Source organism: Dermacentor variabilis, chromosome 2 (genome assembly GCF_050947875.1).
Source record: "Dermacentor variabilis isolate Ectoservices chromosome 2, ASM5094787v1, whole genome shotgun sequence".
NCBI classification, from domain to species: domain Eukaryota; kingdom Metazoa; phylum Arthropoda; class Arachnida; order Ixodida; family Ixodidae; genus Dermacentor; species Dermacentor variabilis.
The window spans coordinates 273180477-273195109 of NC_134569.1; the positions used below are offsets into that span (position 1 = coordinate 273180477).

Genomic DNA, 14633 nt, shown 5'->3' on the forward strand with positions numbered 1-14633 from the left:
TCTGGTGTTCTGATTGCTCATACTCATATAAGTGATCATCTTCCAATATTCCTTTTCATGACGCAGTGTTCATCTTAAGCACGCAAACACGGTTTCCCACAAATGGTTCGTGATATCAATATGCAAAGCCTAAAATATTTTTGTGACGCAATATCGCTAATAGATTGGTCAGAACTGATGCGTACCAGTGATCCAGAAACTGCTTATGAATACTTTTGCGCTAGGTTTAAGGACACCTATGATAAATGCTTCAAATACAAATTAGTTAAACCGGCACGTAAAGGCAAAAAACCACGGATAAATAAAAACTATCCGTGAAATTCACGCCAAAAACCGCCGCTACAAAACTTTTATTGACACCAGGACTGAAAAAGCTTTGCATGAATTTGAGGTACAAAGGAACGAAACAAATAGCTTTTGCGCAGGGAGAAGAGCCAGTATTTGAATTATTTGTTCAATGATTACATAATAAAGAAATATGATGTTGTCTGGAAGCGTATCAATGGTTTTCTCGAGCGAGGAGATAGGAACACGACTATAAGATAAATCACTTTCGGCGATAAAGTTTTATCAAATGAGATGCTTGAAAGCACACTTAATAACTATTTTACAACCTTAGTAAATGGTACTCATGATCGTAATTCTTTGAATTACCTTGGCGGCAGGACTAAACAATGTGCATTTTGAGCGCCTACTACGGAAAATTAAGTATTTAATACTTTTACGTCTGTCAAGAACAGCAGATGTTGTCACGTCGACGTATCCGAGATCATGCCAATTAAGCATGTCCTGGACATGATACTACTTACATTAGTACACATATTCAACTTGATATTTTGCAGGGCTCGTTCCTGAAAAGACTTCAGGTTGCGAAGGTAGTAGTTTTGTACAAAGGTGGTGATAAAAACGAGTTAACAATATACCGACCAATATTGGTGTTGCACACTTTATTCTAAAGGTATAGAAAAGCTAGTAAATGCCCACATGACATCGTTTCTAATCAAACACGACCTGGTCGCTAGATTGCATCATGGCTTTTTGAAAGGGCAGTCGACAGAAATTGCCTTGCTTACTCAAAAGGAAATTATATTGCAGTCGTTTGAACAGGAATTATGTACTCTGGGTACAGTTGTTGATTACTCGAAGGCATTCGATTGTATAAATCATGCTACGCTACTCAACAAACTAGAACATTATGGTTTTTGTGGCGTATTTCTCGAATTATTACACTCGTATCTTGAACACCGTACGCAACAAGTGATCATAGAGAGAGATGTTTCGAATTTAAAGCCAGTTGACAAGGCAGTGCCTCAAGGAAGTATCCTGGGGCACCTGCTTTTTTCTATTTATATTAATGTCTTAGTTACTATTGATAATGCGAAATTTATTATGTACACCGACAACACAAATATTCTGGTTAACGCACCGAATTGCACAGAGGCCATCGGTATCGCAAATGAGGCACTAACAAAACTGTTCTCTTGGTCTACCGCAAATTCACTTGGTATAAACAATAAGAAAACAACAGCTGCTCTGTTCAGACCGAGAAATCGTAATGTCGCTACAGACTTAACTTTACAACTTAATAATTTCACTATTCCAATTGTGCCAATTGGTAAATATCTTGGGGTTGTATTCGAACAACATATGTCGTGGAACATGCATGTAGATTTAGTCGCTGCTAAAATATTCTGTGTGTGCAGAATTTTGTGCAGGTTAAGATATTTTCTCCCTACAAGCATCAAGCTTATCCGATACAAGTCCTTGCTCCTCAGCAAATTAACTATTGCATCTTGTTTGGGGTACTACGTCACTTTGTGATATCACCACATTACACAGAATGCAAAAAGGGTGTCCGTAGTATTCTGGAAAATGGCCAGGACCCACATACGCGCCCACTTTTCAAAAAACTAAATTTACTTCCTGTGCCTGACATTTATGAACAAACGCTCATTCACCGGCATAAGACATTAAAAAATTAATTACATTATGGGATTTAACGTGCCAAACCACTTTCTGATTATGACGCACGCCGTAGTAGAGGACTCCGGAAATTTCGACCACCTGGGGTTCTTTAACGTGCACCTAAATCTAAGTACACGGGCGTTTTCGCATTTCGCCTCCATCGAAATGCGGCCGCCCTGGCCGGGATTCGATTCCGCGACCTCGTGCTCAGCAGCCCAATACCATAGCCACTGAGCAACCACGGCGGGTCCGGCATAAGACAGGTATTAGCATAAATAATAACACGTTAAATAGTATCTCGCGCTTAAAACGCAGAGATGCGAAGCTAAATACGCGCAATTGCGAACTCTGGGAGATGCGACGGGCAAGAGCTAATTACACCTACCGTATGTAGCGCTTTACATTACCGTCTTGTCTAAATAAAATCTACACTGTATGAATTTCATTATTGTGCCCTTTTAGAGCGCAGCTCTTTGGCGTCCGTTCCTGGGTTTCGCGTTGTCGTCGGCGTAGTCGTCGGCCTCGTAACCAGCTCCGCCCCCCTTTCATCCCCCCACCGCTAGCAGCGACCGACTGATACCGCTGGATGCCGCTGACGCCGCTAGAGAGTCAAGATAACGTGACTGCATAGAACACCGTCGCCGCCATGCAGAAAGAGGAGGAAAGGGTCCCCCCCCCCCTGTTCTTGTGTGGCGGATAGGGTGCTCTTCAGTTGCCGACGCGCCGGTTATTTCACGTAGGCCCCGGCACGTCGACGAATACGTGACCACCTTCCCACGGCTAGACCTGGTTCTTAGCGCTGCGGAAGCGAGGGTATCATATTGTTTGTGTCGGCATCGGCGGCGTTGTCCCTGAAACCAACTCCGCAGCTGGGGTTGACTCACTATCGGCGTCAGCGGCATCAGTCAGTCGCTGCTATCTCTTCCCTCCTCCCTTTATCGTGTTGTCCGCTTGCTGCGCGCGCTTCTGCCCCCATCGTTTGCCGCTGGGTGTGCACGCCGCCCCCCTCCCCCCTCTTCCTGCGAGTCTCCGGTTGTGAAAGCGCCGGCTCGAACTTAATTCCTTTCTTCGCTCCTCCTCCAATGCAACCCCTGTGCGGTGGCAATCAGAGAGCCAGATCGGTGGCGGCGGCGGATCTGTATATGTGCACCGCCCGAGCCGAAATTGCCGCGGCCGTTCGCCCTGTGCGGTGGCAATCAGAGAGCCAGATCGGTGGCGGCGGATCTGTATATGTGCACCGCCCGAGCAGAAATTGCCGCTGCCGTTCGCCACTGCGAAATTATCTGCCAGTTCTTTCTGAGCCATGAGCGAGACGACCGATGGAAGTCCTCCGTCTGCTGCTGCTGCTGCTGCTGCTAAACGAGCTGCCAGAGCAGAGGCCCAGCGCCGTCGCCGTCAGAATCCAGAGGTGCGTGCCGCCGAAGCAGAAGCTTACCCAGTGGAGTCTTTGTTAAAGGAATACGTGTGAAAAATAAAAAAAAATTCTGTGATAGCGCATACATGTGTTGCTCGATTTCTTTGCCTCAATCTATCGAAAAGGTGAAACAGCTTATTTGCTGCGCTCAAATTTCGCATTAGGAAGTAACGTAATCGTCGGTAATTTTTGTCTTTTTTTGTTTCTGCAGAAAGGAAGAAATTGTGCCTTCCGTAACAGTTTAATTGCCGAATTGTGTATTGCAGTATGTATTGTGTGACACATTTGTCAATGTCATATATGTATAATGTGCATTACTAATTAGATTTCATTGTTTTTCTTTTCCTCTCGGTTTCAATTGTGCGTGAGTGCTATATGTAATATATATGCATTATGTTTCACTTGAAGTCATTTGTCAGATAATAATAAAGAACAGACGTTTCGGGCCCCGTACGGGTCCCTTGATCACAATGAAGATGTAAGCATGGGCGCGCGGCTATTTATGGATGAGGTGGCGAAGTTTTCGGGAAGGCACGTGGGCTATTTGAACACCGTAGCCCTTAAAAATTCGTACGAGGGCTTCGCCTGTTCCCACTGTGTAAAGTACCGCCAGGCGCTACACTGTTTCTTTCGCTGTTTCACGGCGGGGCTTCGCTGCTTTGCGCTCCTGCCTTCTGAGCAGTTGTCGAGGGTAGCCATTCTTCAACAGGTCCCTTTTTACAACCTGTCGCTCTTGTCTACATTTCGTGGTGCTGGAGCAGACGCGAAATACCCGGGAAAAGAGTACTGCTGCGACGGATCGCTTGTGCCTATTTGGGTGCGCAGAGTCGAAGCTCAGATACTTTCCCGCGTGCGTTGGTTTTCTGTACACACTAGTCCTCAAGCCGCATGAAGTCCTCTCTAGGAGGACATCCAGGAAGGGAATTCGCCCGTTGTTTTCCTCTTCAGCTGTGAACTGTATTCTCGGCTTAAAGGAACTTAGGTTTTCGAGAAAATATGTTGCGTGCCGGCGAGGGATAATCTAGAAGGAGTGGTCTATGTATCTTAGGAATAGCTTTGGTCGCGTCGCGAATCTTCTTATTCGGGACGTGACCAAAGCTATATCTTTGTTTGTTTAAAACTGCCACGCTAAACTATGCATTTGGATAATTTGCCTGGTTGCCGGTTGTGTTCTGACGTTTATCCTTAACTTGTGCTCTTTTTCTTGTTTTTCATATTTTGTTTTTGCTGTGTTATGACGAAAACAATTTTTTCCACTCCCTTCTGTAACGTCCTGCTGGAGCTTTAAAGGTATTGTAAGAAATAATTAAATTATGATTTTTATTACGTAATACCTGCACATAGGTGAGATCATACAAGTTTTAATCGAATATAATGAAAGAATCCAAAAATATTTTAAGTGTTGCATAGAAATTATCCTCATTCAAAACTTCTGATAAGCATGATGTATTAGCTATTGCTAACTTACCTATATTGCGCTTGTAGGCGTTAGCGTTAGTATACAGCTAGTAAGAAGTTAGTAACCGTCTTCGGGACGTAGTAAATCGTGCAGTTACATCTTGCTTGCAGTTACAAACATTTTATCGCGACAGCGTTAAGGAGCTCGCGTCGCAGAAAAGCCGGTGTCGTCAGCGTCGGCTGTGTTGGCCGTGAGCTAAAAATTGTGGATGGCAATTCATAAATAATAATAACTTGCAAGATGGGCTGGGTGGGAATCGAACCAAGGTGTCAGGAGTGTGAGATGGAGACGCTACCACTCAGCCATTACTTCGATGGCTCAGAGTCAGAAAAAAGAGCGCCTCTAGCGAATGATGTGTCTGCCTTAGAAACGTGCCGTAGGAAGTTATACTGCGGTGTATATCGGTAATTATTACCATGTAAATTGCAGAAGTCCCAGTTAAACGCTAGCAAAGTACGTTTCCGCTAGATTTCATCTGCGCTTGGCGCACACGCAGAGCCATCTTGTGGCAAACAGAGAAGACCCCCTTCTCGCTATGTACGGCACTGCCCCGACACGTGGCGCGCCACTCGTCCGCTTCTCCCACTCGCCTCGTTTGAGCGCATTGGGGCCGTGCGGGGACCGGTGCGAGGATGCCCGAATATCCTTGCGTTTAATAAGTTTTCTCGCTATCTCCCCTTCCAACTTCCAGCGTGCGTCACTCGAACCCTCGCGCTTAGGCGACGCGGCTCCTCTTTCCGCTCACAGCGCGATTCCTAGGTGCAGCGTTCAATGCGGGACGCCTCAGACGTGATCGCTGCACAATAGCGCGTCTGGTGGAAAAGTGTCTCCTGCGATGTGTGCCGTGCTGCTGGCGAGGAGTCATGCGTCTGCATGGTGCTCCCAAGTGAGATAGAGGATGATCCCATCGAGGTGTCAGCCCCATGATTGCGTCCGCCTTCATGGCGCGTCGCGTCCCGGCGGCCCGTGCCGATCACGACGTTTGGCTCGCGTAGATCGTTTCTTCGAGACACCGAGTCGTTTGGTTCGTTCCGCTTGCTCAGGCGCATGTTCCGTCTTTGTGTGACTCGAGAGCAAGCCGAGCGAATGAGTGGGCGGTGCGAACGGGGTGCGATATCGCTATCGCCTTCCATTCTTGAAGGCGAAGCTTGAGCGCTCTCCAAGTTTTTAGTAACATTTTAACAGTGTGTAAAACGCACTGCAGTGTTGCAAATACTTCATAATTATTGTCACTACTATCTTTAAAATCTCGCCGATTTGTCTCGTTTCCTTGGTTTTCAAAACAATAAACAACAGGCACTCGTCTACTATGCCTCCTGGCAGGTAGACCTTGGGAAACCTGAGGCACGGCGCATCATCTTCTCAGCTTCCCACGTAATTTTGACAACACACATGGGCCCTATAACGCAAAACTATTCCAATATGTTTTTATTCCCATCTTCTGACGCCAAACTTGTGTAACTGCCGACGCAAGCGTCGGGCGGTGACCCACAGGGTTTTCTGAACAGACCAATCAAACGCTCTCTTTGTTTAAAGAAAGTCACGTTTGTTTTGCTTTAAAAACGAATAACACTGCCTGCAGTGAGGGGCTGGTCCTATCTAATAGGCTGACAAGAGGCGAGGAGCACGCTCAAATGGGGAGGGTTTCGATGGGCCCGAGCCAGTGCACTGAAAATCGATAACCTGATGCAGAGGGTGCTGACAGTGTATGCAACTGGTCCGCTTTCCCCAACTTGGCTTGAGGTTGGTCAAAAATCGCGGCGGCACGCAATGGAAGGTTAAAAATTGCGCTAAAACAGATTCTCACCAAAGAAGAATTGGCGGAGCGGGGTCGCACACGTGCCGAAAGTGCTTGAAAACGTTACACGGCCACGCAAAAATTTTATTTTACGCAAATTAACCCAGGCCCTGGGTTTATAAACACTGGCTACTCTCCGGCAGGTGTGAGTAGCCAGTGCCTGAAAGATTGGCGGCAGCCATCTTTTATTCCTTTCGGAACGGGGCACCCTGCGGTTATTTAAAACATTAAATCAGATTTTTGTCATATTAGTGCACCTTTACCGCGTGCTGTCACTTTGCCACTTTACCGCGTACTTTCACTTTGACGCGGTGAACTTGCGTGTTTTTGTGTCGTCGCGTGACACACAATTGAAGCGGGTGCAACCCGAAAACTTTGACCAATAGCCGAGGGCTAATGGCGGAAATGCGTCGAGTCAGAAATAAATATTTTTCTTTTCTTTGGTCCAATGATGCATAATCGGTGTGTACTCGTCATATTAGATGGGTAGCTATCGTGGTTTTCGTGACGTCCTGTGACACAAGGTTTCGGTACGGGCTAGTTGGTTTTCTATGAAATCGATCGTCATTGACAGCGCATACATAGACGAGGGACAAAAAGGACGACGAAGACAAGGGATGTTCAAACAGTGTTAGCGATGCCCGGCGAACTAAAGATATACTGAAGCAAGGTTTGAGTACGGGCTGGTTGGTATTCTATTGTATCAGTCGTCACTTACAGCGCATACATAGACGAGGGACAAAAAGGACGACAAAGACAAGGGCACCCTCCGCCGCGCTTGTCTTCGTCATCCTTTTTGTGGGTGACGATTGATACCATGGAATACCAACTAGCCCGTACCCAAACCTTGCTTCAGTATATTTCTAGTTCGTCGGGCATCGCTAACACTGTTTGAACAGCGCTTGTCTTCGTCGTCTTTTTTGTCCCTCGTCTATGTATGCGCTGTAAGCGACGATTGAGTAATGTGAGAGACAGGCGAAGAAGCGGTGTTACAAAAAAGTTTTTGACCAATCGCGGAAGGCTGATTGTTGAATTGGAATGGAAAAGTGTGGAATAGCTTTACGTTATAGCGCCCCTGCTTTCAACTAATCACCTTGGCTTTGCAAGAATCTTCTAAGCGTTGTTATCATATGCAACAACAGCCTGATTTCTTAACATCGCAGTCTCGTATCCGGCTCCGCCGCGACCTGTTCTACGAAGGTTCGGTGCCCGACGACCAGCGGCAGCCGACGGCCGCCTTCTTCTCAGCCGACAGCTCGCTGCTGGACGGCACAGAGCGCCGTTCGCAGATTGTGACCCTCGTTGACAATCGCAACATTATTGCCAGGTGAACCATCATATCAGCAGTCATATGCTGGCAAGATAGTATTTTACGGCCGCAGGTACCGTGTTGTAGATTGACATCTTCAACTAATGGGAAAGCGCAATGCATAGCCCACGTCTCCTAGTGTTTAAAAGTACAGAACAAAGAATGACTCATTTTCAACTAACCCTCTAACTTCTCTACCTCGTCTTTATAGCCACAGTGAGTGATCGTCACAGCAGTTAGCTAAACATCAATCAATATTATTGTATCAACCCTACAAGAAGGAACGCACGCTCTCTTTGAGCAGTGATGATTCTGTAGTCCAAGCAGATAACTACAAATAACGCGTAGAACGTCCTTTGCATTGCACGAAGAACATGGGTCCTTTGTTGTTGGCAGCCCAGTCATTCACGCCACAGCCTCAGTGCATAACAGTTGACTGGGACATTTACAAAAGTATCCAGGGCAACTGTAAAAAAGCGCACAATTTTTCATAGCGAGGCCCGTTAGTTGCACTGGTATACATTCAATGCATAAATTAATACTTTCCCCGTTACGACAGCGGGCCTGCCATCGGCGATAGGTTTATAAGGTACGAGTATTGATGGACAGTGTAAAAGTGCAAATTATAAATCTTTACAATACTGCAAGAATGTAGTAATATTGCGTAGAGGATTGTAAGTATATTTTAATGGATTGTTCTAAATTTACCATCAATCGGTTGATGATAACGGGAGCATGAGGAAACGCTACTCCGAGGCACCTTGACAGAACTTCAAGAGACTCAGAGCGTCAGAGCTTCACTTTGGCGATGGTATACCAGCAGTCACAACTGTTAACAGTGTTTCGATCAGTCAATGGATGAAAGTATACATTATAGCTATAAGCAATTAACGGGCACAAATGAATGTATACAATGCTTATGTATACACTACATAATTTTGCACATACCAAAAAGAAGTGTATAACAGGAGACAGACAAATTCATCAGACCTTCTACTCTGTCAGGGTGGACGAATTTTTCTTCCACTGTAAGCCTTTTCATTCGAGCAATCCTTATGAGTTTCCCGTGTAGCGTTTTGCTACCTTTGTGTGGATGTCTCATTTTCCTTTTCCTAATTACTGCTATCCACCTTGCGGGCTTCTGCAGAACTATTACGTCAAACACTTGCCTTTGCTTCGAGTTTACAAATTTTACTTCGCGCTGCCACCTGCTAGCCGCCTGGATAGCTGAGAAGATTGAGCGGCTGCACCGGAAAAGCGGTGGTACCGGCTTCGAGTGCCTGAGCAGGAAGTATTTTTCTTCAACGGCGAGCCTTTTCTTAAAGGAACCCGTATGGGGTTTCTTTGCGCAATTTGTTACGTTCGTGGTGGTGTCTCATTTTCCTTTCTCAATCACTGCTCTCCACCTTCTGGGCTTCCGCCGAACTATTACGTCAAAGTCTTGCCTTTGCTTCGAGTTGTTCAAAAATTTTACCTCGCGCTGCCATCTGCTAGCTGCCGGGTCAGCACAGATGTCAGAGAGGCTGCACCGGAGAAGCCTTGGCCCCGAGTCGTGTCCCTGACAAGGACGAATTTTTCTTCAACGGGAAGGCTTTTCTTTGAAGGAACCCGTAAATATTTCCTTTTGAGCAATTTATTACGTTTGTGTGGATGTCTTATTTTTCTTCCTTAATTACTTCTCTCCACCGTCTGGGCTTCCGCTGAACTATTACGTGAAAATCTTGCCTTTCCTTCGAGTTGTTCACAAATTTCACTTCGCGCTACCATCTGCTAGCCGCCTAGTTAGCTCAGATTGTAGAGTGGCTGCACCCGCAAAGCCTTGGTCCCGGCTTCGAGTCCCTGAACAGGACGAATTTTCCTTCAATGGAGAGCCTTTCTTTTTTGAAGGAACTCGTATGGGGGTTTTCTTTGAGCAATTTGTTATGTTTTATGGTGATGTCTCATTTTCTTGTCTTAATGACTGCTCTCCACCTACTGGGCTTCCGCCGAACAATTACGTGAAAGTGTTGCATTTGCTTTGAGTGATTCACAAATTTTAATTCGCCCTGCTCTCTACTAGATGCCGGATAACCTGAGATGTTAGAGAGGCTGCACCGGAAAAGCCTTGGTCCCGGCTTCGAGTCCCTGACGAGGAAGCATTTTTCTTCAACGGCGAGGATTCTCTTTGAAGGAACCCGTATGAGTTTCCTTTTAGCAATTTGTTACGTTTGTGGGGATGTATCATTTTCCTTTCTCAGTTACTACTCTCAATCTTCTGCGCTTCCGCCAAACTATTACGTGAAAGTTTTGCATTTGCTTAGAATTGTTCGCAAATTTTACTTTGCGCTGCCATCTGCTAGCTGCCGGGTTAGCTCAAATGGTAGAGCGGCTGCACCGGAAAAGCGTTCGTCGCGGCTTCGAGTCCCTGACGAGGGCGAATTTTTCTTCAACGGCGAGGCTTCTCTTTGAAGGAACCCGTATTGGTTTCCTCTGGAGCAATTTGTTACGTTTATGGGGATGTCTCATTTTCTTTCCTAATTAAAGCTCTCCAGTTTCGGGGCTTCCGCCCAACTAATACGTCAATCTCTTGGTTTTGCTTCGAGTTGTTCACAAATTTTACTTGGCGCTGTAATCTGCTAGCCGCCAGGTTAGCTCAGATGATAGAGTTCGCTGCAACGGAAAAGCGGTGGTCCCAGCTTCGAGGTCTGAGCAGGAGGATGTTTTCTTAAACCGCGAGCCTTTTTTGAAGGAACCAGTATGAGTTTTGATTGAGAAATTTGTTACGTTTGTGTGGATGTCTCATTTCCTTTCTTAATTACTGCCCTTTATCTTCTGTGCTTCCGTCGAACTATTACGTGAAGGTCTTGCCTTTGCTTAAACTTGTTCGCAAATTTTACTTCGCGCTGCAATCTGCTAGCTGCCGCGTTAGCTCAAATGTTAGAGCGGCTGCAACGGAAAAGCGTTGGAGCCGGCGTCGAGTCCCTGAGCAGAACGAATTTTTCTTCAACGGCAAGGCTTTTCCTTTAGGAACCCTAAAGGTTGCCTTTTGAGCAATTCGTTACGTTCGTGAGGATGTCTCATTTTCCTTTTCTAATTACTGCTATCTTCTGTTCATCCACCAAAGTATTACGTCGAAGTCTCGCCTTTGCTTCGAGTTATTCACAAATTTTACTTTGCGCTACCATCTGCTAGCCGCCTCGTTAGCTCAGATAATAGAGCAGCTGCACCGGAAAAACGTTGGACCTGGCGTCGAGTCCCTGACCAGGACAAATTTTCTTCAATGGCAAAGCTTTTCTTTGAAAGAACCCGTAAAGGATTCCTTTTGAGCAATTTGTTACGCTTGTGTGGGTGTATCATTTTCCTTCCTTTATTACTACTCTCCGCCTTGCAGGTTTCCTCAGAACTATTCATCATCATCATCAAGCTGGTTACGCCCACTGCAGGGCAAAGGCCTCTCCCATACTTCTCCAACATCCCCGGTCATGTACTAATTGTGGCCATGCCATGCCTTCAAACTTCTTAATCTCATCCGCCCACCTAACTTTCTGCCGCCACCTGCTTCGCTTCCCTTCCCTTGGGATTCAGTCCGTAACCCTTAATGACCATCGGTTATCTTCCCTCCTCATTACATGTCCTGCCCATGCCCATTTCTTTTTCTTGATTTCAACTAAGATGTCATTAACTTGCGTTTGTTCCCTCACCCAATCTGCTCTTTTCTTATCCCTTAACGTTACACCTATCATTCTTCTTTCCATAGCTCGTTGCGTCGTCCTCAATTTAAGTAGAACCCTTTTCGCAAGCCTCCAGATTTCTGCCCCGCAGGTGAGTACTGGTAAGACACAGCTATTATAAACTTTTCTCTTGAGGGATAATGGCAACCTGCTGTTCATGATCTGAGAATGCCTGCCAAACGCACCCCAGCCCATTTTTATTCTTCTGATTATTTCCGTCTCATGATCCGGATCCGCCATCACTACCTGCCCTAAGTAGATTTATTCCCTTACGACTTCCAGTGCCACGCTTCCTATTGTAAATTGCTGTTCTCTTCCGAGACTGTTAAGCATTACTTCAGTTTTCTGCAGATTAATTTTTAGACCCACTCTTCTGGTTTGCCTCTCCAGGTCAGTGAGCATGCATTGCAATTGGTCCCCTGAGTCATTCAGCAAGGCAATATGATCAGCGCATCGGAAGTTACTAAGGTATTCTCCATTAACTTTTATCCCCAATTCTTCCCAATCCAGGTCTCTGAATACCTCCTGTAAACACGCTGTGAATAGCATTGGCGTTATCATATCGCCCTGCCTGACGCCTTTCTTTATTGGGATTTTGTTGCTTGCTTTATGGAGGACTACGGTGGCTGTGGAGCCGCTATAGATATCTTTCAGTATTTTTACATACGGCTCGTCTACGCCCTGATTCCGCAATGCCTCTATGACTGCTGAGGTTTCGACAGAATCAAACGCTTTCTTGTAATCAATGAAAGCTATGTATAAGCGTTGGTTATGTTCCGCACATTTCTCTATCACCTGATTGATAGTGTGAATATGATCTATTGTTGAGTAGCCTTTACGTAATTCTGCCTGGTCCTTTGCTTGACAGAAGTCTAAGGTATTCCTGATTCTATTTGCGATTACCTTAGTAAATAGTTTGTAGGCAACGGACAGTAAGCTGATCGGTCTATAATTTTTCAAGTCTTTGGCGTCCCCTTTCTTATGGATTAGGATTATGTTAGCGTTCTTCCAAGGTTCCGGTACGCTGGAGGACATGAGGCATTGCGTATACAGGGTGGCCAGTTTCTCTAGAACAATCTGCCCACCATCCTTCAACAAATCTGTTACCTGATCCTCCCCAGCTGCCTTCCCCCTTTGCATATCTCCCAAGGCTTTCTTTACTTCTTCCGGCGTTACCTTTGGGATTTCGAATTCCTATGGACTAATTTCTCTTCCATTATCGTCGAGGGTGCCACTGGTACTGTATAAATCTCTATAGAAATCCTCAGCCACATGAACTATCTCATCCATATTAGTAATGATATTGCCGGCTTTGTCTCTTAACGCATACATCTGATTCTTGCCGATAGTTTCTTCTTCACTGCTTTTAGGCTTCCTCCGTTCCTGAGAGCATGTTCAATTCTATCCATATTATACCTCCGTATGGCAGCTGGGATACGCTTGTTGATTAACTTCGAAAGTTCTGCCAGTTCTATTCTAGCTGTAGGGTTAGATGCTTTCATACACTGACTTTTCTTGATCAGATCTTTCGTCTCCTGCGATAGTTTGCTGGTATCCTGCCTAACGGAGTTATCACCGACTTCCATTGCGCACTCCTTAATGATGCCCACAAGATTGTCGTTCATTGCTTCAACACTAAGGTCCTCTTCCGGAGTTAAAGCCGAATACCTGTTCTGTAGCTTGATCTGGAATTCCTCTATTTTCCCTCTTACCGCTAACTCATTAATCGGCCTCTTATGTACCAGTTTCTTCCGTTCCCTCCTCAGGTCTAGGCTAATTCGAGTTCTTACCATCCTGTGGTCACTGCAGCGCACCTTGCCGAGCACGTCCACATCTTGTATGATGCCAGGGTTAGCGCAGAGTATGAAGTCTATTTCATTTCTAGTCTCGCCGTTCCGGCTCCTCCAGGTCCACTTTCGGCTGTCCCGCTTGCGGAAGAAGGTTTTCATTATCCTCATATTATTCTGTTCCTCAAACTCTACTAATAACTCTCCCCTGCTATTACTAGTGCCTATGCCATATTCCCCCGCTGCCTTGTCTCCAGCCTGCTTCTTGCCTACCTTGGCATTAAAGTTGCCCATTAGTATAGTGTATTTAGTTTTCGCTCTACCCATCGCCGATTGCACGTCTTCATAGAAGCTTTCGACTTCCTGGCCATCATGACTGGATGTAGGAGCGTAGACCTGTACAATCTTCATTTTGTACCTCTTATTAAGTTTCAGAACAAGACCTGCCACCCTCTCGTTAATGCTATAGAATTCCTGTATGTTACCAGCTATATTCTTATTAATCAGGAATCCGACTCCTAGTTCTCTTCTCTCCGCTAAGCCCCGGTAGCACAGGACGTGCCCGATTTTTAGCATTGTATAGGCTTCTTTCGGCCTCCTAACTTTACTGAGCCCTATGATATCCCATTTACTGCCCTCTAATTCCTCCAATAGCACTGCTAGACCCGCCTCACTAGATAACGTTCTAGCGTTAAACGTTGCCAGGTTCATATTCCAATGGCGGCCTGTCTGGCCTGTCCGTTGCCTTTACTTGGAGTTGTTCACAAATTTGACTTCGCGCTCTCATCTGCTAGCGGACTGGTTAGCTCACATGGTATAGCGGCTGTAACGGAAAAGCTGTGGTTCCGGTTTCGAGTCCCTGAGCAGGTCGTATATTTCTTCAACGGCGAGCCTTGTTTTCAAGGAACCCGTATGGGGTTTCGTTGAGCAATTTGTTACGTTTGTGTGCAGGTCTCATTTTCCTTTCTTTAATACTTCTCTGCACCTAAGCCTTCCGTAGAACAATTAGGTCAATATCTTGCTTTTGCTGTGAGTTGTTCACAAATGTTACTTCGTGATACTATCTGCTAGCCGCCTGCTTAGCTCAGATGGTAGAGCGGCTGCACCGGAAAACCAGTAGTCCCGGCTTCCAGTCCCTGACCAGGATGAATTTTTCTTCAACTTCAAGGCTTTTCTTTGAAGGAACGCGGA

The 14633-nt window shown here is 45.8% G+C and overlaps 1 protein-coding gene across 1 annotated transcript in view; it reads left to right on the top strand.

Annotated features, from left to right (window-relative positions):
• LOC142571273 (monocarboxylate transporter 13-like) overlaps window positions 1-14633 on the top strand; it is a 682600-nt gene that overhangs the window by 455481 nt on the left and 212486 nt on the right. Inside the window, exon 9 of the mRNA XM_075679507.1 lies at window positions 7800-7963. Coding sequence (XP_075535622.1) covers window positions 7800-7963 — 164 coding nt within the window. The remainder of the gene's footprint in view (window positions 1-7799; window positions 7964-14633) is intronic.